Source organism: Camponotus floridanus, unplaced genomic scaffold (assembly GCF_003227725.1).
Source record: "Camponotus floridanus strain SB8 unplaced genomic scaffold, Cflo_v7.5 scaffold7, whole genome shotgun sequence".
Classification (NCBI taxonomy): domain Eukaryota; kingdom Metazoa; phylum Arthropoda; class Insecta; order Hymenoptera; family Formicidae; genus Camponotus; species Camponotus floridanus.
In genome coordinates, this window is record NW_020229838.1 from 2,254,917 (window position 1) to 2,280,593 (window position 25,677).

The window sequence follows — 25,677 nt, forward strand, 5'->3', positions numbered from 1 at the left end:
CTCCCTCTTGTTTCCCAGCTGGGGGACAGTTCGCCTCGCGGAGGCAATCTATTCCCAACGCGATGTCGAGAGGGGGAAGAATGGTGTACAAGAATATCGGGGGTTGACGCACGCCGTTGAGTCATCCGGGTCCTATGCAGGTCCAGCTGCGTGTCATATGTTCGCTCGACTGCACGAGGTTCCGTGAACTCGACAAAATTGAATTTTAACCGAAAATAGAAACGGGTTTCGTCGAATTTTTCTTACAAATATTCTCTTCAGACAAAATGCAACAATCTTTAGATTAATCTTAAAAGAAATTAAATAGAACGATTAGCTTAAGATTAGATTCCAAATTTACAACTCGTCAAAATTATAAGTTTAATATGTGAGCACACAACATTGATCAGCTTTCTTAATTTTATTTATTCTTACCGTTTACATCATAGATCGATCTATGATGCAAAAAAAAACTACTCATAATTTACTATATGATAGCTCGCAGCAAATTAAGTCAATTCGAATTTATCATTTTCTTCTCTGTATATGTAACAGAGTTAATTATATACACAATGTATAATTACGTAAACAATTATTTAGTACAAGTAAATGAATAAATAATAGCTTAATTTGCTAATAATCAAATGTAAAATAATTATTTTTTGTATATATAAGTCACACACAATATTAGAAATATATTTTAAAATTTCAAGATTTCCCAAAAGTACTTTTTAAAAGTGTACGAAATAAATGAACAGGAACGGAATAGTAGTTTGGGCTTGAAGTATCAATTTGCATTGACAAGTATTTTTATTCACAATCAAGATGCTTCTTATTACTAAATTTAATACACATCACATACCTTCTTATATTGTAATGTAACTTTTAGTAATATATACAAAAAAGCCATTATTATAAGAAAACTCGTACTGATACATGTGGGTATATGTAAAACATGAAAATATGTAGAATCAGAGGTACAAATAAAGGATTCTTATCTGTCTAAATGCACGAATTGTTCAAGTCAGATGATGTGTATCCCTAAATCTAAAGTAATCTCTAACAAAAAATAATAAAAAGGCAAAATAGAATGAAAAAAAAAAAAAAAAAAAAAAAAAAACAAGATACTGCTAAGCATATATATCATAGCTAGCTAAAAAAGATGAAATAAAAAGTTGTCTTGAATCAACAATAATAATGTGGATTGTTAAGCCGATTGTGTTGAATCTTAAATATCAAAATGGTGATAGAATCTTGATACAATGTGTACAGATTTACGTGAAACTTTATTGTTACAATTAATAATTAATAAATCGAAAATTGTAAAATATAGGATATTGGCGATTTTTTCGAATGTGATTCAATATACAAAAAAAGAAAGAAGAAAAGGATAGTTTAATTGAAAATATATCGTTTAATCGGCTTTCTTGCTTTCCGGTGACTTATCACCGTTCATGGGCGAACGAGAACGGCTACGGCTCTTGCTGTGTTTACTGCCCGATCGCGATCTGGATCTGTCGCCTCTGGAACGCTCGCGGCTCGATCTATCCCTAAAATAACAAAAGGAGAAACATGGGGATTTATTCGCGCCGTCGCTCGGGAAAGTTGACTTTTCTTGCGCCAAGTACAATATATCGATTAAGCGAGAGGACTCACTTTGAGGGAGACTTGGCTTTGGATTTGGACTGCGACCTGGACTTTGACCTCTCAGCCTTGGACCTAGAACGAGATCTGGATTTGGACTTTGACTTAGATTTCGACTTTGAGCGGTCTCTTGATCTGCAAAATTATAGTTCAAAATGAAAGAGGGACGAAAAAGTAGAGAAAGTGACAAAATATCGTTACTTTCTGCTGTTTTCCAGCGTACACGGTGAATAAGTGAACGCGTATAAAGCGTGATTAAGCGTGAGAGCTCAAGGCACGTAGCCAGCCCAAAAACAATGCCAATAACAGATGGGAATGAGAGTGTGTACATCGATTATATTAACTGCGCAAGAAAAAAAATAAAACAAGTAAAATAAATATACGTAATTTTGAGTATACAGAGGAGCAAACGGCTGAATAATGAAATAAATAAAATAATGTTAAAAAATATATATAAATATATATATATATATATATTTTTTTTGGAGACGAGATACTCACTTGGACTTTGAGCGTGAGCGACTGTGCTCAGGGGATTTGGATTTAGACTTGGACTTGGATTTAGAGTGTGCTCTAGATTTGGACCGGCTGCTACGACGGCTATGGCTACGAGAACTGCGACGGCTCCTAGATTAGAAGAAATCACGATGAGATACTTAGTACTTTAAACTATTGTCTAATATTGTCGTGCGCAAAACTATCTCATTATACGATAAATGTTCCGATAACAAAACAAAATATATTTTATTATATGATCAAATAAAACAATTAAAAAAAAATTGAATTGCAATAAATTCATCAATTTTTAACACGAAAAAAAATTGAATTGCAATAAATTCATCAATTTTTAACACTAAAACTAAATGCAATCAAATAAAATGAAAATATATTAATCACTTTGTATAACTGTAAATTGTAAGACGAAAAAAATTACAAATTTAAAATTAAAATATCTATAAAAAGACAAAAAAAAACAGTAGAAAAAAAAATAATAGGTGACGTGATGTCGCCCCGACAGTACCTTGATCGGGATCGAGAACGACGATTATACCTTGAGCGGGAGCGCGACCGACGACGGGATCGGGAACGAGATCGCGAACGTGATCTTGAACTAGACGATCTTGAACGGCGGCCACGTCGTTTATCTTCGATGAGTCTAATTCGGCGGCCATTTAATTCTGTGTCATCCAATTTGTCAATAGCATTCTTCAAGTCGGAATACGTAGCGAATTCTACAACTCTGCAAAACATTGTATATTTCATTTATTAAATTAAAATAATAATGATAATACAAGACAAATATATATACACAGATATATTATAATAAATAAATATAGATATATTGTAACAGATTATTAGAATGTATTTAATTGCTTTTTTGCATTATAAATAATAATGCAATAATTAACAATTTTTTTGTTTTTGCATTCTTTACATAAAAAAACTTTTATTATTAAAATTAAAATTACAATTAATACTTTACTCACCCCTCGTTCCTACGTTGTTTATGAGCATCAGCATATGTCACTTCTCCAGCTTGTCTCATGTAATCCTTTAAATCCTGAACATCACACAAGAATCAGAATTAATACTTTGAATGTAAATTTGTACAGATATGCGGATAGATTTAAAATTAGTAGTTGCGTATGGAATTTACTATACTGTGTTCCTAGTTTGATGTATCACGCAGGCAGGTTAAAATATATCCTGTGCACTCATATGTTATATTCTATTTTGATTTCTTTTCCTGTGGCAGAAGTAACCTGGATCTACTCGATTTAAGAATAGAAACAAGCATAGTGTTCTACATCTGCTCGCGTCTTCAGTGTTGAGAATAATGTTACGACTATTGTGTGCTCGAATTTAGTATCTGCTATTGATACAACTCTTCTTTTTACAGTTCAATTTTTGAAATAAATATAATTATAATATTCCATATATACAGCTCCGTTTTGCGGAATGACATATATACAGCTCCGTTTTGTGGAATAACATTTTAATGAAATCAAAAGTATGCAATATAAAAATATCAATTAATATTTTTAAATTAATATATTCTTATTTCTTTCCGCAAAATGGCTCACAATATATAATTACAAAGTAATAAATGCGATATTTCTTTAGTATATTTTTGTAATCTATGTAAAAAAAAAATAACGATTTATATGTAATTAATATCCAAATATTCAATATATTATTTCGAGTAATGATTTCTTAGGAATATATATTTCTGTACACAATTGAATTACTATCAAGCAAATGCAAAGATTATGTTATATAATTATGTGTATATATAATTATTTAGCAAAATTTTCTAAATTCTGAAAATTATCAGAATATATTTTATATCGCAATAGAATAGTATTAAGAAAAAAGTTTTCGAAAATGTAAAGATCGAATTGATGCAACAAAATGAAAGTTCTGTAAACATTTTGCTAGAAATTAAGTCCTGAAGAAAGTCCATCGATAATCCGTGTGTCTCGTTTGTCTCTCTCACACATGTCCTTTTTTTAATATTCCAAGATGATTTTTTCCGTATTAATTATTCTCTTTCCATTCCATTCCGTTGTTTCTTCCGTACATGCTAGAATCTAATGTTATAGTCATTCTTCATAAATCAGCAAAAGTGGAGTGTTTAGGGCCCGTTTGACTTCAATCATTGCTGGGAGATGTGCTTATATAATATCTTTCGATCTCTCTCTCTCTCTCTCTCTTTCTGTGGGAACCAGGTACGGCTTTCGTGTTGCGAAGGTACGCGATAGGTAGATAAGATGCGCCAGTCGTTTTACATAGTAGACATCTCCATATTTATGGGATACCTTCATCGATGACTTTTTTGAGATTCGTGTTGGTGTCTCAAGGTCCAAGCGTGATTGTTCCATGAAGAAGGAAAAAATAAAACATATGTGGAAAACTTCCTCTGAAATATATCGTTTCTCATTTGCTACATTCAAAAGATATGGTAATGATATAATTGCCTTGTACAAAGAAAAGTTGATCTTTCGAATGGTAAATTCGAAAATATAAACAACGATAAAAAGCTTCAGAATTAAAAAAGAGAAGAAACCGATATAAAACACGAAATCTACAGACAAGCGGATGCCTAATTTCGAGCACAGAAATATATTGCTAAGGTTTCCCTATCGTCGATACTGGATTTAAGTGCACAGCTCCGAGCTTCGTGAAACGTCTCAATGGTTGGATGCCTGAGCTATGGTGCACAGTATCAAATGAGAGAGATATAGGTATAGGTATTATATAATAATAATAATGATAATAATAATAATAATAGTAATAATAATAATAATAATAATGATATACATATGTGGAACAAGACACGTTTAAGTGTATGTAAGATATAATAGATATATATGTGTATATCTAAGAGAGTACACTCGGTAAGGTGACGCATTTACCTTGGGCCCAGGCACCACCTTGCTTACGGACAGAGAGAAAGGCCAGACACACACGGCGCTCGGTCGGGTCGAACGGATCTGTGTGGCGTAGTCGCGGATGGTTCGGGTTTCGACCCGCGTTCGCCCTCATGGCTGTGGCCGCTGCCTGACTTACTAGGTTGCGTGGCGTACACCAGTGGCAGTGACAGTCACGGTGGAATGATGTGATGGTTGGTGGATGTAATGGTGATGTCGATGAAGGTACTGAATTATACGACCGTGTATCGCGGTCTAGTAAGAGGAAGAGTGGTGATATACATTTTGGTGGATTTTTTTTTACGTAAATAAACATTTGTCTCTTCCAGACAGAGTAAGGTAGATAGCAGCGGTTGGGTCTTGTGTTTCCCTCTCCCTTCTTTTCCCCAGTGATCACGATGGAGAAGGATCGGAGTACGCACGATAACTCTATTGTCACTGGGATTTCACCGGGATTCACCACGTATCACGGCACGCAAGTAGTAGAGCATGATGGTAGATAGGTGGTAGATATAGGTGTACACCCCCGTGCCACGCGGATCTCTCTGTCACCCGGGACACCTCAGAAACCAACCACAGGTGCCACTTGACCTTAAGGCGGGCCCATCGTGCGCATCGTCATCTTTATCATCATCGTACATCATCAGTCTATTGGCCCTACCGGTCGCCCGTCCTCGGCGAAGAGGATATGGCTCTTCGGAAAGAACATCAATTTTATTTTGTTTTTCCTCAAAAACTGCTGGCCGTAACGTAAATGAAATAATAAATTGAAAAAGTAACGTCGGACAATCGAGACTCGACTGAGTGAGAGAATATCTTTGCGTCAAATATAACCAATCATCGAAAAAGTGCAACGAGATAAATATATTTATAGACTGCATTATAATGTGTATATATACAAATGTACGCAATGTAAATTGATCAAGTAAGACTTGGTCCACGTGCACATAAAAAGTAATCTGTCTTTATTATTTCGATTCATCAATACGACCCTTTTTGAGGCATCTATTTGCGTCCTGGTATTTCCCACATATCGTTTGCGCTTGTCCTGCGTCTCCATCTATTATGCTTCGTACATCGTTCATCGCTTCCATTTCTTCCGTTTTACAGCTCTTCGTCCATAGTGTCCACTGAACGTCCAAGACTATCCGGTTGCGATGGTTTGATCATCATCACGGGCCGTTGTTAGTCTCCGAGTTCCTCTGCACATGCCTGCGTCCTTTGTATCGGATATGGATGATGTTCCATGCATTTCTCGCATCTTATATTGTGTTATTTATGTGAATTTTAATATCTTTATCATTTTTATAGCGAATTTTCATTCTCATTTTCTTTTTCTCTTGTGTTTCATCTTTATTTTTTCGTTTTCGTAGAAAACGATTTTTGCACATGCATTTTATGAAAATCTCGACTTTTGCCACAGACTTACTTGATCAAAATCTTACATCTTTCAATTCCAAAATAGGGCTCTCTTTTTCAAATGAGTAAATGAACGTAAAATGTGAGACGAAAGAGAATTGAATAAAGAAATGCTGTAAATATACGCGTGGAATTTGGTATAAACAACCGGTAGAAAAACTCGGTAAAACTTAGAAATTCTCAGCGATATATAGATACGAAAAACGCATATAAAGCGGTGCAATGTCTTCACTGAAATCGCGAGTAGTAAAGTAACATATAAATGAGATAAAAAAAAATGCACCAAAAGTACAAATATTGGCCGCTTACCTGCCAACTGACACGACTTGATAGATTCTCCACGGTGAGACGATACTCGGTGCGTGTTGGTGGTCCGTATCTACAATGGGAAAAAGATCGGCCATTATCTACATGTATATCTCGAGAACAAGCAGGTTTGTCTTGGACCTGACTTTACGTTAATGCATTAGCGAATGAAAATATGGTATATAAAACGCAAAAAAGAAATGATATACTTTACAAGACATTTGCAACAGTTAAAGTTTGTATAAGTTAAATTGTAATCGTTAGAGCGTAACATTGGATGTATGTACCTGGGCAATGATTGCTTGTAGCTAGATGCAGTCCTCGTGTTTCTGTTCACACTATCTCTGCAAAAAGGGATGTCATGTGAACAGAAATAACGGATCGTCGGTTAAACCTTCAGCAAATAACTACAGATCTGCACTCATTGCTCAGGCACACAATCAATCACCTGTTCCAATCGAATCAAATCTATTCAAAATGCAGCAATAGCGTACCTGTCGTGCCGCATATCGTCTCGGCTGTAACAAACACAATACCACACATCTATTAGTCACCAATTTTCAATCGATTCATCTCGAACTACCAGCAATAAACATAATGTTTTTGGGAGGGTTAATCGCTAGGCGTTATTTTTCTCTTTTCACTATCGTTTTTTTAACTTTATCGCGGCGAAACTTTCGACAATTCGACATACTCGAGAGAGCAGTCAAATCCAAGACAACCAATTCAGAAGAGAAGACTTTTAATCGGACTTTTATATTTTTCGTAATGCGCAAATGCAAGAGAAGCTTGCAAACACGATTCATCGCTCGTCTTAATGCTCTCTCTCTACGTTAGAGCTTATCAATATCCAAGGTTACGTTCTTCCCTGTGCGGACGATGTGCGAAATCAATCACGCGAAAGAAAAAAAATAGAAAAAACTTACCGACAGGCATAGCGATATATGAGAAAAAAAGATAAAAAATTCATATATAAAAGAAAGACATTTAGAATGAAATCGGTAGATAAATCGATCAATCGTTTAGATTTCGCACATCCTGAGCCGGTTTGCCTGCAGGGGAGGGGATAATGATCGCTCTGATAAAATAAAAAAAAGGATAGCGTGTCTTACGCAGATCGCCTCGAGTCCCCATAACCACCACGGGAGTCACCATAGCGCCACTGGTCACTACCCCTAGGTGTCCCCCGGGCCCTCTCTACAGTAATTCTGTAACAAGACACATTGGATATGCTTACTTGTCTCTCCAGGAGCGTGAGCGTCCGTAGCCACGGTCGCCTCGCCTCCCTGAAACACCCCGTGCTATCTCCACCGCCACTCTGAAACACACCCAACAAAACCCCGCCTAAGTCCACGACTAATTCTTACTCTCTAAAGCTGCTTCGTTCCTTCCTTCCTTTTCTTTCCATTCCTCAGCCTCCTTTCTCCCGAAATCCGTTCAAATATCATCCGTCCCTCTCAGTATTTCTATATCGTCCAGTTTCGTCTGAAGCGCTATCCCCCTCTCTCTCGCTCTCTCTCTTTCTCTCCCCCTATCTCTCTTTCCTTTCCTCTCTCTTTTTCAAGACTCCTCGTTCCCTAATCTAAACTGCCTTCCTTACAACAACACTACTTATCACCAAATTAATTTTCTTTCACCACATCCATCAACTTTTTCATAATCAAATCCATGATCCGTATAATTTTTTCCTTCTTTTCTTTTCTCTAACTAGAGCATGAAGAACTGCATTTTATACAGGATCACACGATGAAATTATGAAAAAGTACATGTGCCGAATGCCTTCTTTCGTAAAAAAAGAAGCAATATAACATTTCTCCAGACGTAGATTATAATAATTACTTTGATAATCATTTGCTACTCGGGGAATTGATGGAAGTAGTTCAAAATGGCGGTAAGTCACAACGGTCTTTTAAGACGCACTTTTTCTTTATCTCGATAAAGATCCAATCGTTAATTTGGAGGACAGACGCCGCTTTTACTAAAGACGCAAAATCAAAAGGCATTAATGAAATACCCGTTTAATGCGAACAAATAATTGTGCATTGTACATTTGTCTTTAATCAAAAAGAAGCAACAGCGAATAATATTACTGGTACAGGTTGAAACATAATGCGATTAGTGTTAAGAATAATTCCGTTCAACCGCACTTTGTCAAATTTTTAATATTATATGTTAAAAAAGCTACGATTATTTATTTTATGTAGAGAAGCGACTAACATTACTGACACACTTACATAAATTCCCAATAGGAAAACAGATAGAAAGAGATAAGCATACACCATAAAAATGGAAATTTTTATTATTTCCTAAACGAAAATTATTTTTAGAGAAATTTATATATAGAATAAGACTTATAATTTTGTTAATTGAATGCTATTGCTTCTCATGTATTAATCTAATCTCCAATAACCCAGCAAGAGTATATGATAACAAACTTTATTTAAGATAAGATATCGTATATACATATAGAAAACTTATTTTGTTTAAATGACTCAGTTTCACTATTCTTAACCTTAAAAAACGTAAATCCCTAACTAAAAAAAAATCGTTAGTAAGAGTAAGTCGTTTAAAATATAAAATAAATAAATAAATAAATAAATATCATTGTTATTTGAAAATGTTGTTCATGACTCAACTTTACACATATCGTATCAAAGCGCATTGAATGTAAATTGTTACAAATTAATAAAATATTAAAATGTTATATATTATAACGATTATTATTCTTCAATAATTTTCATTAATAACATGTAATAAATCACTATGTATAATCTGATTTTTTTACCTCTTATAGAAATGACGAAATGTAAAATACTATAATTAATAGAGCCAATGTATTATTTATATGATATGTACATACAAAAATCGATAGGAAGGAGTTGTATCTATAATATTATACATATGATATTAGTCGATTCCGAATGAATGAAAAAATTTACCAATTCCTCAGTGTTAATATAGTGAATTAAATGTCATCTTGCTTAAATTATAAACAGAGAGCCCGCAGTACCAATAATATTATGATTATGATAAAGTATCAAACATTAATGTAATCAAAATAACAATCCACATATTAAATGGATTGCAATAGAAACTAATCAATCATGCAAACATGCTACCTATACCATTCCGCCTAATATAATCGCCTAATGTACATATATGTTTCATACACTGAATAAAACAGATTTGCATTACCTTTCTCCTAAAAGTTCCTTTCCATTTAGTTCATATACGGCGTCGTCGGCATCTCTATAGTCATCGAATTCCTGAGAAAATAGAATTTTTTATATTATTATCTTGAAAAATAGAATATAATTTGGTTATAAGATATATTTTTTACATGCGCACGACGAGTTTACTCCAAAATATATATGTAACTGATAACATTTTTAGAAAATTATAACACTTATTAATTAAAAAAATGTTTAATTTTGAATTAAAAATATATCACTGCATTATTCACAAAGTATAAATGTAATACAATATTAATACGATAACAATAATATACATTTTAACATAGTTATGTGAGTAATACTTTAAAATTATTTATAAATGATTCTATTGATCATGTCTCGCATTTAAAATAGAATACATACGTGATTTAATTTAACAAATAAATAAAAAAAATTGTATATTAAATGTAAATTATACTACAAAGTGCAAAAAGTTCTGAATTAATTAAAGTGCTGGTGAAATTTTAAATTGTAGATGTAGATAATTATTTATGTAATATATATGGCCCATTGTAAGTATTTTCCTCTCTCCCGAATTGTATATAACTTACAAAATTTTCGCAGAATAACCGATGATAAGCAGCACACAGCTCTCCTAAGCAGTCACCAATGTGCTCAGGGCTCAGGTCAGGTCAACTCAGGTTATCGAGTTTATAATTGTAGTTTAACAAATTGCAGCTTACCCATTTTGGCCCGAATCATGATAGCAAATAATGAAGTAAACTATCTTTTAAGAAGAACATTTTTCTTAATACAGTGCATAGCTATATCAAAGAATTGTAACATCAAATATAAATAGTTTTCCTCATAAACACAAGAAGAGAAATATTTCAAAAGATTTATAACATTTAAAATGATAAATGATAGTGCAACACCGTAAAATTCTAAAGTATTACGATACATTTCAGCATTTAGAACTTTAAAGCGATAACAGTCATAAAAGTGTGTTGGAATCTGAAGTCACAGTGTTAAACGAGAGAAATTAAATGAATGTTATGATGGGACCAAATTGAGTAATGCAAAATGTTATTCTTGATATTTACAACTGTATACAAGTACTTACAACAAAGCCATAACCATTCTTGATGAGGACATCACGGAATCGACCGTAGCCTCTGAAAAATCTCTCAAGGTCTCTTTCCCTGGTGCCGTATGGAAGCCCACCGACATAGACCCTTGTCCCTACCATACTGTAAAAGAAACAATTGAACCACATTAGACTTACCACAAAGGCAAATCCGTTCTTCATAGCGACCTCCTTGATTCTACCATATTTCCGGAAGAACTTCTCAAGGTCGCGCTCTCTCACCCGGTACGTTAATCCGCCAACGAATACTCGAGTGCTCATTCTTAAAGGAAAATATAAAAACACCTTACATAACAGGTTACCTGGAGAACCTGCTGTTTAATCAACATAAAAGAATCGTTATTTTTATCTTTCTTTTCATCTTGAATCAAAAAACGATTTAAATAAATTTAATCGTTCGCAAATAATGCAACGTAATAAAACGGCGTTTGTATGCTTAACCTTTTGTTGAGTACACAAGTATAGTGAAAAGAAACTTAAGGAGAGTACACTGCATATGTTACTTCAATAAAAATACCGTACGTATCCTCTTATCGACGCGTATAAAAGTATCATTAATCTTTTTTTTTTTTTCGAGTACCTCGCGATGTAAGGGCTTACGACATCTGCTGCACGAAATGCTCAGGCTAACGGAAGCTGGGCTACTCCGTCGAGAGATACGCGCCGACACGTGGCGCACGTGTTTTGAAACGCGCGGTATCGAATCGGTGGTTTTTTCCTCCTCGCCGCCCACGAAACGAACTGGTGAGACGCACGAAAGTCCCCCCCCTACGTCTCCCAGATGCGCGACGATTTAACGAGGGAGAAAAATAATTACTTTTTTTTTCATCACGCAATGCGCTGCGACGAGGTCGTCTCGAAATTTCTAGAATCCCTCGGCCAATTTTACGCTGCCATGGACGCCGGATCGGGGATCGATACGGAAGGCACGTCGAATTAACTGCGTCGCGAGGAAATTCCGAATAATGGCCGCGGGGAACGACGATGATTTGCGTTTTCGACGCGTCGCCCGATAAGCGTAAACAAACGCGCGGTGTCCCAATTTCGCCGGAGAATCGCACCTCTCCTTCCTTCTTTTCACCAATGGAAAAAAAAGGAAAAAAAAAAATCTATCGTATCACGCCATTAACGTCGGGAGCCCGCGGCCTCGTGTTGTTGCTAAATGGAAACGAAACCTTGGGAGGGAACGCGATCGGCCCGATACATCGGTTACGACGGATTCTTACATCGGGGCTCGCAATTTTGTCGATGCGACGATTAAAGAGTAGAACGAGGAAGGCTCTTGGCCGTGCTCACCTGGACGTTTAGCTTGCGATAACCTCGAGCGTTTATTGACGTGCGACTCCTCCGCACGACACAAAACCAGTGAAGCTGGAGGAAGTACTGAGCGGGAAGGGACGCTCGAAACGATGACGAAACAAACCGGGGTCTACCCGATGGCGCGCAGAAACGCCTCGACGCCAGACGCCTCCCCCCTCTCCATTCCTCCTTCCCCCACCAGTGGCGAGATGGCGCGGAAAAGGAAGGACGAGAGAAAGGCGCGGAAGAGGAAGAAAGGAGGAAAGATTGATTTCGTAAGTATTTTACACGTACGGGAAAATATTTTTTATGAAACGATATATATGTAGATAAGGGAGAAGAAAAATATATATGTCAAAATAATGTAATTTCCGATTAAATAGCGCCGAACGTCATCCTTTCCCCTCGCCTCTCTTCTTATCCTTCCCCTAAGGGAACTCGTGAACGTGCGTTACGCGAAATTCAATTATTTCGCGTCGCGATAATTCGATTCGATAAAATTGACAATCTTCTGACGAGTCTTTTCCGTAATATCAACGAAACTATTGAATAGAGTTTATCAATAAAGTAGATAGCATCATGGGGGGAGGGGGTTAATTGCTGATACTTCCGGTGTGGGTTTGAGGCTAGACGCGCGCAGTGCGCATGAGCGGAAATACGATCCCGTAGTAGCGCCATTTGAATTTTAGACTTGTCTGGAATCGTAGCGACTTGATCGAAGCGAGAAAATTAGTTACGAAATCGACATTTTTATTCAATTATTTCGTGTACTGAAGCGTCAAACCTGGAGAATTATGGATCTTTACCAAGAGTGAGTGTTATATAAATCATTATACTTCCATATGTGTATTCTGTATTACATTAATACGCTTAAGCTAAATTTACTTGGTTATCAGTAGAATAAACATCGAGTAAAATTCTTCAAACTCATCTCGAGATTATTGATTGCAATTTCCTCTCCAAAGTTTTTTTTTCATATTTTAGTAAGATTTTTAGTAAAATTGCATATTTTTAGCAAATTTCAAATGAAAATATTAAAAATGACTTGCTTGAGATATTGAAGAGAAATTCCGCGGAGCATATACTGGAAAATGGATTGAGAAAATGAGAAAGGAAGAGAGAGAGAAAGAGAGATGTTTGGCGATGCATATACACACTGTGCAATTCGAAATTATATCGTAGATGTATATTGAAAAGTCCAGAAACGGAGATGGTCGAAGGCTGAGCGTTTAAGCGCGCCCAGCGCCACCTACTGAAAACAAAAATGGTAGCGAACATAATGCCCTATCCCTGCCCTGCTTTAATAGCACGCCAAATGTCTGCGTTCTCTAGGCTTCCTTCTACCATGTATTCCCCTCCGACTGATATATCTAATTTCGCTGTGAACAGAGGAAATCGCACACCAGTAGCAGACTCTGTTTCGCGTGCGAAATAAGCGCGGGGCCGCGCGTATATAACCAAAACACAAGGTGAAGACAATACTGTTAGCGAAAATAATTTAGCTGAATTATAACCACACCGAAGCATGATACGACGTGTCATTCTTCTTATATAATGAAATTAGCCGTGCACGATCTCGCATGACGAGCTCCACGCCCGTAATGTGCATCGGCCGTTTCCACGAAAAATCTCCGAGTACAATAGTAGCCCTCAGTGGGAAGAGTTCCTCTGTGGTTTGCTATTGAAAAACGAGAAAAAACATGCACATATTTTTATTTTCCCCAGCAAATCGCGCGATTATGCTCCTTGTATAATATGCATTCTTCAATTTATTTGCATTATAGTTTATAATATTGAACTGTTCAGTGATTTTTCTTTTATATTACTTTGCTAGCTTACTCACTTTGTCATTTGTTACTATATATATTTAATACTTTAGTGTATATATATTATTACTTAGGTCAAGCGTTGCCAACAAATTTGTCTTTGCATGCTGCACTTATATCGATTAGTATCGATGGATTGTACATATTAAATGATACATAAAATGGACTTTTTTTTTAATTTAAGAATCTTTCAATTATATTATATTCATTGCATATCTCTGTTACAGATAATTGTTAGGTTTTGCGCAAACGGGTAATGACAGATACAGCATACACAATGAAGCTGGAAGCTGAAATGGCTGCTCCTTTGCATCTGCAAAGATTAGAACGCAGCCTCAATATGCAGCCTTTCTTAAAACAAATTAGTGATCTCTTTCAAGAACAAGTTAGGTAATAATATCTACAATCTAAATAGCTCTCTAACTTATATGTGATAAATTAACGTATCATAAATTATTGTTGTACAAAATAATATGTATAACATGTTTTTTTTTCTCTCTATTTTTTCAGTGAAGATGACAAGTCTGTTTCATCAGAATCTTCTGATGGTTCAGATGCTTATCTAGATAATGTACTCACTCAGAAAGAAGGTAATTATAGATAGTATATTATTAATTTTAATTCTTTATCAAAAATATATATCATATATCTCATATAATAATGTTTTTACAGAAGCAAGAATCAATAAGATGAGATTATACAACATGTCTAGTGTGGGAGAAGAACGGCGTTGGTTACAAGATATTCTGTTAAGCGATTCTTCTGATAGTTCCGCATCAGGTTCTGATACAGATAGCCAAATTACAGAGGATGACTTTCAAGAAATGTTAAAATTCCACATACTACGAAAAAAATATCAAGGACGTTTTTACCAGAAACCAGAAGTAAAGATAATAAATATCATTATTATAGTAATTCAAATAAATATAAATGTAATTAGATATTATTATAAAATGAAACATTATCATTTTCAGAATATACAATATCAATATTATAGTGCAGGATTATTATCGAATTATGATAGATTTTTAGAACATCAAAAGTTGATTGTAGGGAATAAAAAGAAAAAAGAGAAAAAGCCAGAAAAGAAAATCATGAGAATCAAGAAAGAAAAAATCAATCGTCATTGTGCATCTGAAGAATATCGTGTATGTGTTAAATTTTATATTCTTTCTTACTTTTTTTATATTTACTTTTTTTTTAAATAAAAATTCTGTGCTTTTAGAAAGGAAATTATCCAGAAGGAGAATGGGGTAAATCAATTCCTAAGGAAGAAGAATTAGATGAATCTGAATTAGAAGCTATAATGCGCCATCAACCTCGTGGAAGAGGAAGAAAAAAACATAATACTAAAAGTGTAGAAGTAATGACAATGAGAAGAAGAAAGATATGGGTCATGATGTCTAAGAAAGAATTAGGAAAAGTACAAAGGGCTAAAACCAATAATCATAAGGAAATGCTAATAAGTTGTAAAAAAGTAGCACAGCATTGTATGAAATATTGGAGGCAAAAAGCCATGCAGGTGGGTAGTTGAATAGACATTAAGTTGACATCTAAATTTCTCATGCATTTAGTTTCAATACATCATAAACATTATTCATCTTTATTCTTACGTACATCCCATAAATATTATTCATCTTTATTCTTACGTACACATCATAAATATTATTCATCTTTATTCTTACGTGACTCAGTCTCAAAAAAATATGAAAGAAACTATTTGGAGAGCAAAACGATTGACAAGAGAAATGCAATCTTATTGGAAACGTTATGATCGAGTAGAACGGGAAACGAGGAAAAGATTAGAAAAGGAAGCTGAAGAACAACGTAAAATGGATGTAGAACTTATTGAAGTAAGGAAATATTAGATTATATCGAGATATACTTTTTCTTATGTTTTTCTCATGTTTTTCTCATGTTTTCTTTTTGTTTTAGGCAAAGCGTCAACAAAGAAAATTAAATTTTCTTATTACTCAAACAGAACTGTATGCACATTTCATGTCACGAAAAATAAATAAAACATCGGCAGAAGAACAATTGAGGATCTTGAATCAATTAGATGAAGAAAAAAATCCTAGACTTATTGGCATTGATGATTACGACAGGTACTTAAGTGTATAATTTTATTTATATCTGAAATTAATCATTTTAATAACTATTATAATTAAAGATCTTCTGATAATAAGATTCTAATTTCTATTCTTCTATAAGAATAAGATTCTTATTTATATTTCAAATATTTATATGTTTACTGAATATACAGTGAAATCATGAAACAAAAAGCAAAGAAAAATGCTACTGAGGCATTTAATAATGAAAAAGCAAGGACCAAACAGTTTGATACAGCTGCTGCATCTCAAGAATTGCGTCTCAGTGATACACCTGAAAACTTGGAGCATCCTCAACCTTCAATTTTCAAGGGAAATTTGAAGGGTTATCAATTAAAAGGAATGAATTGGTTGGCAAATTTGTACGACCAGGTTTGTAACCATATATGCAAAATTATTAAAATTATAATATTTTTGTTATATAAAAATAAGTATTTAACAAAAATCGTCTTGTCAATGATTATCAGGGTATTAGCGGCATACTAGCTGATGAGATGGGTTTAGGAAAAACTGTACAGTCTATAGCGTTTTTGTGTCACGTTGCCGAAAGATATTGTAAGTATCTACAACAAGCATTTTGACTATTAAAGTTTAATATTTCATTGTATTTTAAAATTTTTATGACAAATAAATTGAAAATGTATATTGATTAATTTTAGCCGTTTGGGGACCATTTTTAATTATATCACCTGCTTCAACATTACATAATTGGCAACAAGAAATGGCAAGATTTGTACCAGTGTTTAAGGTAGTTCCATATTGGGGTAATCCTCAGGAACGCAAAATACTGAGACAGTTTTGGGACACTAAAGATTTGCATACGAAAGAAGCTTCTTTCCATGTAGTAATAACAAGTTATCAATTAGTGATTACAGATTATAAATATTTCAATAGAATAAAATGGCAGTATATGATTTTGGATGAAGCGCAAGCTATAAAAAGCACAAGCAGGTATATTATTCTACAGTCTTTCATTATTGTTACAAAAAATTTTTATTACAAAAAATGCATTTAATAGTTAATCATAATTTTTTCAACAGCATGAGATGGAAGTTATTGTTAGGATTCAGTTGTCGTAATAGATTATTGCTCAGTGGTACTCCTATACAAAATAGTATGGCAGAATTATGGGCATTATTACACTTTATTATGCCTACATTATTTGATTCACATGATGAATTTAATGAATGGTTCTCTAAAGATATTGAAAGTCATGCGGAAAATAAAACAGGAATAGATGAAAGTGAGTAATTTTGCATAAAACATATTAAATTTAAGATTATGTATACTATTTATTATTGCCTAAAATGTGTGTGTGTATGTGTATATATATATATATATATATATATATATATATATATACACATATATACACACATATATATAATCAATTTTATTCTAGAACACTTATCAAGACTTCATATGATTTTGAAACCGTTCATGTTACGAAGAATAAAAAAGGATGTAGAGAATGAGTTATCTGATAAGATTGAAGTAATGGTATATTGTCCACTTACAACTCGTCAAAAACTGCTTTACTCAGGTATTTTGATTTAATTTTTTCTAATATTATGTTTCTAATATTATGTTAATTATATCATGTTTAAAATATTTGGTACACTTATATCTTATTTACATATTTATGTATTTAGCATTGAAGAAAAAGATTCGAGTAGAAGATTTACTGCATTACACAGTAGGGGGAGGAGACACTACTTCGAATGATAAAAATTTTACTTCCAATCTGATGAATCTAGTCATGCAGTTCCGAAAGGTACTGTATTTTTTCAATACATATATATATCTTTATCAATTTATCTAGCATATTATATCTTATTTATCATATAGATTCTATATATATATATATATATATATATATATATATATATATATATATATTGTTTTATAACATTTATTTTACAATTATGAGAGCTTAAATATTAAAAATAATCTATAATTTTTAAAACTGAATCTAATTTTATTAATTATAGGTCTGTAATCATCCAGAACTCTTTGAACGTAGGGATGCTAGATCGCCGTTTTTCATGAACACAGAATTTTATAATATGCCTGCCTTGTTATATAACGAAGGACTCTTACATTTAGCATTGCCATCCAAAGATCACTTGTTGTATAACAAATTGTTTATATTTACTGCAGAATATATTCACCGTGCTCTTCATTGCAACGAAAATTTGTGCGAAAATGCATTTTCATTTAGCAGATTTATTAATTTATCTCCAATGGAAATAAACAAAATGTTTATCACTGGTACCTTATTTAGGTATGTATAAATGGCGAATGTTAAGAAAAGAAGGATTTACATAGAATAACTATTTTTTTACAAATATTCTCGTGCAGATTATATCTTGTAACACTCATGGAGCGAAGATTGAAAATGATACAATACTGGGAAGATTGGTGTGTTGGTCATAGATCGAGAATACCTACAAATCAAATGTTTTATTCGCCTAGAAAAATTGACTCCTTGTCGGCGACGTTGCAAGATATATTTTTTACAAGAAAAATAATTGAGGGCGACGCTTTTTACATACATTCTACCCATACGATACATTCAATGCCAGAAACGGTTGCTCACAGAATACTACGTAGCAGTAAGAAAGCCAATCAATTACCAAAGGTAATTATATTTGACATTACATTACACACACATATGTATATATGTGTGTATACATATATACATACATACATACATACATATAGTCAAAGTTTACAGAATATGTGATACAATGTGTTTTATAATACTTCAGTTACAAAGAATACTTCCCACTGGCAAAACGGAACAATTGGAAGATTCGAAATTGTTTCTATTACCTGAACATCCCCATCATCCACGGCAACCTATAATGCGATATTGCCAGCAAACAACGATTCCTGCCTTCGTTTGCGATAATAATCCCAAGGTTAATATAATCGTTCTTGCATATAAAAAGATAAAGGAAAACAAGGGATTATAATTTAATCCTTTTAATTGCAGGTTCAAGCTAGTCCACGAAAATTATATGTAAGTAATAGTTCTGCAGCATGTGCCTGGAAGAGGCACGAAGAATGCGGTGGTCCATTTGGTCAAAGATTACTTTGGCTCGGCTGTGAACGAGCACTTTCTGAAAAGAAATTATGCATTCGTGCCGGTCAAACAATGTCAACTTTTTGCTATCAACCGCAAGGTGGATTATCCGCATGTGCTCCTCTTAACGGATGGTCACATATCATTGTGCCAGGTATATTCAATATGATACATATCAATTAATCAAATGTGAAATGAAAAGATATGAGGATTATCAAAAAAGCATATGTTATTTTAATTATTAATTATATGATTTTCTATTGAGAAATAAAAATAAATGATTATAAATAAATTAAATTATTTCAGATAAGCAAACATTAGTAACAGATGCGGGCAAGCTTTCTGTATTAGATAGTCTTTTACGGCGTTTGAAGGAACAAGGTCATAGGGTGTTGATATACTCTCAAATGACAAAAATGATCGATTTGCTCGAGGTATGTTTATCTATCTGCTACACTCAAATAATCATTTTATAATGGAAAATTTACTTTTCGTAGGAATACATGTATCATAGAAAGCATACATTTATGAGATTAGATGGTTCCTCGAAAATTTCGGATCGACGGGACATGGTAGCAGATTTTCAAAAGAGGTAATGATTTTCTTTTTCATAAATTTGCAATTATTTCATGTATTTTTTAGCAATGTTACAATATTGCTTAACAATTTAATAAAAAACGTGTAGTTTGATTGTACATATTGCAGATTGTGAGAATTTTTGATTATTTGAGATCTCGTCAGTTGCTCATTAATAAAAAAATACGTTATTCATAATAATCCGGGCTGTATCGTGTTGATTAGAATATCTATCAATCGCAAACAGTCTCCAGTTGCATACTTAAAGCGCGATCCCGAGATCGCATGTCCTGCGTAGCTCAGCCGCGCATAACTAACACGCGAATTAATTGCCGAATCGTCCCCATCTTGCAGACAGCTGCAGGTTTTTGAATGCACGACAGTCACGAACCTGCAGTTCTAATGGCGGGCTATTACTAGACAGGGCATTACACAATCTACCGAATTTTTGTATCCAACTTTCATTTGAGTCTAAATAATTATATTCTTATATCGCTATTCGAATATTGCAAGCGAATCTTTTTATTTTCGTATAATTTATCATTCAAATGATTACCCATAATTATGCGTTGTAGTTTAATTTTCCTTAAGATTAAGAAGACGAAAGAATGTTTTTTTAAATTATTTGAAATATTAAACATGATCGGATGAGCGTGCTACCGCGGAAGATTTCGTTCTGAAAATTCTTCATAAATATGCCCTGGCATCTCAAATTAATTTACATACAAAACGATCATAATATCATTGTTTTTCATGAAACATAGTTGAGAATCTGTGAGATTGTTTTGTCTTTCAGAGCGGACATATTCGTCTTTCTACTCAGCACTAGAGCTGGCGGCCTGGGAATCAACCTCACCGCGGCAGACACGGTCAGTAATCTTATATTTTTGTTTTATACTACCTAATATGTATTCACTTATGCATCATCCTAACTTTCGGTTTCTATTCTATCTTTATATATGAAATATGTACAAAATATATATTATATATGGAAATAAATTTAAATTCGTATATCTTTTGAAATCAATTACACGGTCTTACAATGTCTTCTTCAATTTTCATTAAGTAATTTGATGATAAAAAATATGTTTAAGCGATATATAAATGAAAATTATATAATTATATATATACATAAAACTCTTCTTAAATTAGAATGAATTAATTACTATTGAAAATTATTTATTATTAGAGAGAGAGAGAAAGAGAGAATGTGTACATACATATACTCTGTAAATGATAATAATTTCTGCAAATTAATGCAACAAAAAAAGAAAACGTGGAACATATCTGTATTTAAAGAATATCATATGTTTCTTTGTCCTGTCATAAAAGTATCACAAGATGTATCACAGATTGTATATAACATTCAATCTTTTGTCATCGATTTAACAATTGTTATTGCATGATTAATAAACTTCTTCTGTTATAATATTATAATAGATTCTGCAACTTTACAGTTAAATAAATATTTATTCAGGAAATCATATATACTTTTTATAAATTTTTATAAATTTTTATTTTTATATTTTTTATTTATGAAATTATATATTTTTCAAGTAAAAAATTATTCAAACTACTTATAAATCATTTATTAATAATATTTGCAGGTAATATTTTATGATAGTGATTGGAATCCCACTGTAGATCAACAAGCTATGGATCGCGCCCACAGACTGGGGCAAACCAAGCAAGTCACGGTCTACCGATTAATATGTAAAGGAACTATCGAGGAACGAATTTTGCAGAGAGCACGCGAGAAGAGCGAGGTTCATTTTCGGAAACTATTATCCTTATATCTAGATGCTGGAATTAAATAAACAATGAGAGTCTATTTATTGCAGATACAACGTATGGTCATAAGTGGCGGAAACTTTAAACCCGATACTCTAAAACCAAAGGAAGTCGTGTCACTGCTACTGGATGACGAGGAAATTGAAGCGAAATGTAAATATTAGCAATTCATTATTTTTGTTTAGTAATTATGTGCTATCACATTGAAAATGGCACGTCATTATTTATCTTTAGAATTTTTATCGAAAAATAATATATAATTTTTTATCTCAAGAAAACTCCATTAGTTACTAGTTTTTCAATTAAATTTTCACCAAGCAATCGGCATTGAACATTGAAGAACAATGTCTTTTCTCTAAATTAATAAAAAAATATCTCATTAAAATTAAAACTTGCCATGGTGTATAATTAAAGGATATAATATGTTGATAAATCGTTAGATAGTCGAGTTTTTGTTTGAGCCACCGTTTCTATCGCACGGCAGGATGCGCGTGTATGCACAAACTCGTCGAAAACGAGGGAGGAGAATGAGAAGAGGGAAGGGGGCGAGGTGGCCGCGATTACATTATGCTCATTAGGTTATGCTAATGGCCTAATAAGGAATAATAATAAGAAACGGAGTAACGAACTTGTGCCGCCGCATCCTCGGCTTGTATAGTACATGTCCGTGTATATTTCAGATAGCCAACGAAGCGAGGAGAGAAAGCAGCAACGAGTAGAGGAGGTTCGCCTCGAGTCGAACCTACAGCATAAGGAGAGAGACCGGAAGAGGAAGTTAACCGCGCTTCCGGTCAAGGTGAGCCCGGCGCCCTTACACACCACTATCGCGTCGCAAAGATTCTTTTTTACCTCTTTTTTTTTATTTCATCGCTTTCTCGTCTCTTTAACCGCACCGTATTTTTCTTGCCGTCTATTTTTATCGCTCCTATATCTCGGTTTCTCGATACTCGAGACTATCGGCTTACACTGAAATTGTTTTTGAAGAACATATCTTTAACTATCATATATTAACATTTAATTCGTCGAGCTCGAGCTAATTGTTTGATGAATTGTCTAGATATATTTAACTCACAATGCATATCAGATTTATTATTAATTAGATCGCATACTTAATTTCATTAGAACAGTAATCTTTCATTTGTCACGATTGTATTTTTCACATTTACAACTTCTTTCTTTTTCAGAACGATGCGAAGAAACCGTGTCATGCAGACGCTAATGGCGACAAAAACAACGATACCGTTCAAGTTAATCTTAATGAGCCTAAACCGGCCGTCAATCCGATTCAGTTGCAGAACAATCACCATCAACAGCAGTTAGAAAATATAGATAATTATAGCACGCCAACAAGTCCGGCCAAGTCAGAAGTACATATCGATACAAAATTATTACACTTTTTTATTAGCTTTTAGTAAAAATTTCTTCTAAAATTGAAATTGTTAAAAGAATCAATTCTGAGAACAGATACATTTTGATTGCGTTCTATCTTGTCATTATTTAGTAATAACAATTGCGATAATCCTTAATAATTATCTTGATACAATCTTTTTTATAGGATGAAACGAGCAATGAAGGACTCGTGGTTGATGTAGATGGCCCAGTAGCAGTTTCTGGTGGCGATCACCCTCATGGACATTCCCGAGGCAATTTCCATCAATTTGGAGAATCTTCGACAAAGGTCGCTCGACTCGGCCATCACTTCGCCTTCGGCGTAGGTGCTAGCGCACGTATGCGACAATCCGTACGCGGCGCAAGCAAGCGGGGCCGACCACGAGGTTCACGTAGGGGTGGTCCGATCGGCGGTAAAGGAAGAGGAATGCTTTTAATGCATCCGTCGAAAGGCTCTAATGCAGTAGCCACCGAATCGCTGTCGACTATATCGCCGACCGATGGGGGTGGATCTTCGAACGAGCAGACATTGCAGCACGGTGAGTACTTTGAGTAATCGCGCTTTGTTTGTATAATAGAAAATGGCATTTGCCGAAATATAGCGTGAAAGATTAATTTTAACGCGTAATTATCGATTTTTCAGTAATCGAATGATCGCTTTATCTCACACGTACGAGATTTATATATATATTATATTATATATATATTAGATTTATATATATATATATATATATATATATATATATATACTGCTTAAATAATTAAAAATGAGATAATTTATAGTCGAATGAAGTAATTTTATATATTTTATTCAATCAATTATTATGACAAGAGATTTACGAAATATTCTGTGTATTTTCGATGTTGCATTAATTTTATCTTACTAAGCAGATATTGCATTGCACTGATATTACTCTTCACGTTTACATTTAGTTATCTGTACGATAGTATTATAACTTGTATAAATATTTAATAACTGTGATTCGCTCTCGGAACTATTATTATAATGTATACGTTGTGTAGTTATCAGTTTACTTTCGTAATCTAATTTCATAATCAAAGCCGATTATACAGATTGAAAAATGTTCGCAAAATAAAAAAATGTTCATAATTAATATCATCGTAATATTCGCGATAATTCCGTCTGATTAAGTTCAATAAAAGCGTAAATGATAGAACACGTCATGAAATTCGCCTCGAATTTTCGAAACTTATGCCGTGAGAAGAACGACTTTCCTCGCGGACGCGGCCCCGCCAATCAATATACCGTTAATCCTCGCTGACACTTTCGGGGGTCCCTTGCGCACCCTCGGTGCTGTCTTTCGTCCGGGCACTTGCCCGGGTTCTCAGGGGACTTTGCGGTTCGCGAGAGGAACGCCCGTGGGTCCATTCGTGACCCCATCATCAGCTTGTGCCGAAAATTCCCTCGCGAGCACATGTGCGTCCACAAGGGGGTAACAGTTGGCGCTCCTCCACGAGGCACCCTTAGAGACATCCCACTCCCTGAAATCTCTCGTGACTCATTTCTATAGGACTCGTTTCGCGAACGACGAATTCGTATGGGGCCAGGCTGGAAACATTTGTCGCCGTAGCACAAGTGTATTGTGTCTCGGCACAAATGTGTTCCAGGGGGATGTGCAGAGAGTCATCGATAAGTCGAATGATTCTGAATAGGAAAAAGGTGTTTCTTTCATGAACGATATGAAAAATATTACACTTAATTTTAAATAATTGTTGAACAAAAATAATTTTCACGTTGCGAGACTCCCGATCCTGTATAAAGTAAACGTCGATGAGTTTATCGTTATCGCATTAATTAGAGAAAAAGAAAGAGGTACGACGCGTGTGTGTCCGATAAGGCGACCTCACGCAATGCCACGTGAACCGTGAACATGGAGCGGGCAACAGCGCGCGTGAGTACGCTTAACACATTCCATCCTCGTGCTGCGTGTACGCACGTGAAGGAAAAAGGGGTCGGTCTCGCTCTCTCACTTGTCGTCGACTGGAAGACGAGGCGGACAATAGCAGGTGCGGAGCGAAGGCGACAGCTGCGATCGATGCTCTTCTTAGGTTTTTGGAACTCGCGTCTACCTCTTTCTCTTTTTTTTCTTCTTTTTTTTTTTGTTTTATAATCTCTCTTTTTCTTTCCCTTCCTTCTCTTCTTCGTCACCATCTTTTTTGTACATCTTCTCTGCTTTGTCTCTCTTCTCCATTAGTTATCTCTTTATCGGGATGCGACGCACGCTTCTTCATCCAGCTGTCAATGTTCCCAACTCTCATCGGAGCACATATTCAGCATTATTCCTGCTGATTAGTTATATTCCGCTTATTTTGATCGATGGGATGATTATGATGGATTAATAAAGACACGAATCGAATTTAACAGAATGAAACGTAGTCAATTTAATATAGATTGAGATTTAACCGCTCTCTTTCAAGAAAGAAATCATATGTCGAGATTTTATTAACTTCACCTTTGATTATCCACGAGGTTTTACTAG

At 34.4% G+C, this 25,677-nt stretch overlaps 2 protein-coding genes across 25 annotated transcripts in view; one reads left to right on the forward strand and one right to left on the reverse strand.

Moving 5' to 3' along the window:
- Positions 1-1,246: 1,246 nt before the first annotated feature.
- LOC105256427 (serine-arginine protein 55) lies at positions 1,247-12,567 on the reverse strand. Of its 19 annotated transcripts, none has more exons than XM_011266371.2 (12): positions 12,396-12,567; positions 11,076-11,202; positions 9,975-10,045; positions 7,892-7,987; positions 7,274-7,297; positions 7,067-7,123; positions 6,783-6,852; positions 3,111-3,184; positions 2,645-2,863; positions 2,125-2,250; positions 1,636-1,698; positions 1,247-1,529 (listed from the first exon to the last, which is right to left on the reverse strand). In XM_011266371.2, exons 2-12 carry the CDS (start codon positions 11,199-11,201, stop codon positions 1,394-1,396), a joined length of 1,062 nt encoding a protein of 353 aa, XP_011264673.1. In that variant the 5' UTR covers position 11,202; positions 12,396-12,567; the 3' UTR covers positions 1,247-1,393. The 19 variants fall into 19 exon arrangements, with proteins under 19 accessions (XP_011264673.1, XP_011264618.1, XP_011264634.1 ...); XM_011266316.2 differs by having other exon boundaries at positions 1,636-1,758; XM_011266332.2 differs by lacking the exon at positions 7,892-7,987 and adding an exon at positions 8,017-8,097 and having other exon boundaries at positions 1,636-1,758.
- Positions 12,568-12,629: 62 nt separating this feature from the next.
- The window catches only part of LOC105256396 (chromatin-remodeling ATPase INO80), a 53,498-nt gene continuing 40,450 nt past the window's right edge, over positions 12,630-25,677 (forward strand). For 3 of the 6 annotated variants that reach the window (XM_020029078.2, XM_011266259.3, XM_025413668.1), the window contains exons 1-26: positions 13,645-13,867; positions 14,452-14,614; positions 14,735-14,814; positions 14,897-15,108; positions 15,199-15,372; positions 15,450-15,746; positions 15,919-16,077; positions 16,160-16,329; positions 16,488-16,704; positions 16,800-16,887; positions 16,992-17,283; positions 17,373-17,575; positions 17,735-17,875; positions 17,985-18,106; positions 18,324-18,616; positions 18,694-18,973; positions 19,104-19,256; positions 19,331-19,574; positions 19,727-19,854; positions 19,918-20,012; positions 20,793-20,865; positions 21,604-21,762; positions 21,838-21,940; positions 22,468-22,583; positions 22,972-23,154; positions 23,343-23,715. In XM_020029078.2, the coding sequence (XP_019884637.2) occupies positions 14,481-14,614; positions 14,735-14,814; positions 14,897-15,108; positions 15,199-15,372; positions 15,450-15,746; positions 15,919-16,077; positions 16,160-16,329; positions 16,488-16,704; positions 16,800-16,887; positions 16,992-17,283; positions 17,373-17,575; positions 17,735-17,875; positions 17,985-18,106; positions 18,324-18,616; positions 18,694-18,973; positions 19,104-19,256; positions 19,331-19,574; positions 19,727-19,854; positions 19,918-20,012; positions 20,793-20,865; positions 21,604-21,762; positions 21,838-21,940; positions 22,468-22,583; positions 22,972-23,154; positions 23,343-23,715 (4,489 nt within the window). In that variant the 5' untranslated portion in view covers positions 13,645-13,867; positions 14,452-14,480. Of the gene's footprint in view, positions 12,674-13,643; positions 13,868-14,451; positions 14,615-14,734; positions 14,815-14,896; positions 15,109-15,198; positions 15,373-15,449; positions 15,747-15,918; positions 16,078-16,159; positions 16,330-16,487; positions 16,705-16,799; positions 16,888-16,991; positions 17,284-17,372; positions 17,576-17,734; positions 17,876-17,984; positions 18,107-18,323; positions 18,617-18,693; positions 18,974-19,103; positions 19,257-19,330; positions 19,575-19,726; positions 19,855-19,917; positions 20,013-20,792; positions 20,866-21,603; positions 21,763-21,837; positions 21,941-22,467; positions 22,584-22,971; positions 23,155-23,342; positions 23,716-23,819; positions 23,854-25,677 lie in introns of those variants that run through there. The other 3 variants (XM_020029082.2, XM_025413666.1, XM_025413667.1) reach the window with 3 other exon arrangements.

What these genes read in the sequence shown, in the direction of transcription:
- LOC105256427 (XM_011266316.2), bottom strand. Translation starts at nt 11,201, where the DNA reads ATGGTAGGGACAAGGGTCTATGTCGGTGGGCTTCCATACGGCACCAGG. An exon ending in AAGGAACTTTTAGGAGAAAG is followed by an intron (nt 7,988 to 9,974) that starts GTAATGCAAATC and finishes GTCTTGTTACAG; the next exon opens with AATTACTGTAGAGAGGGCCC. An exon ending in CAAGTCGTGTCAGTTGGCAG is followed by an intron (nt 3,185 to 6,782) that starts GTAAGCGGCCAA and finishes TGTGATGTTCAG; the next exon opens with GATTTAAAGGATTACATGAG.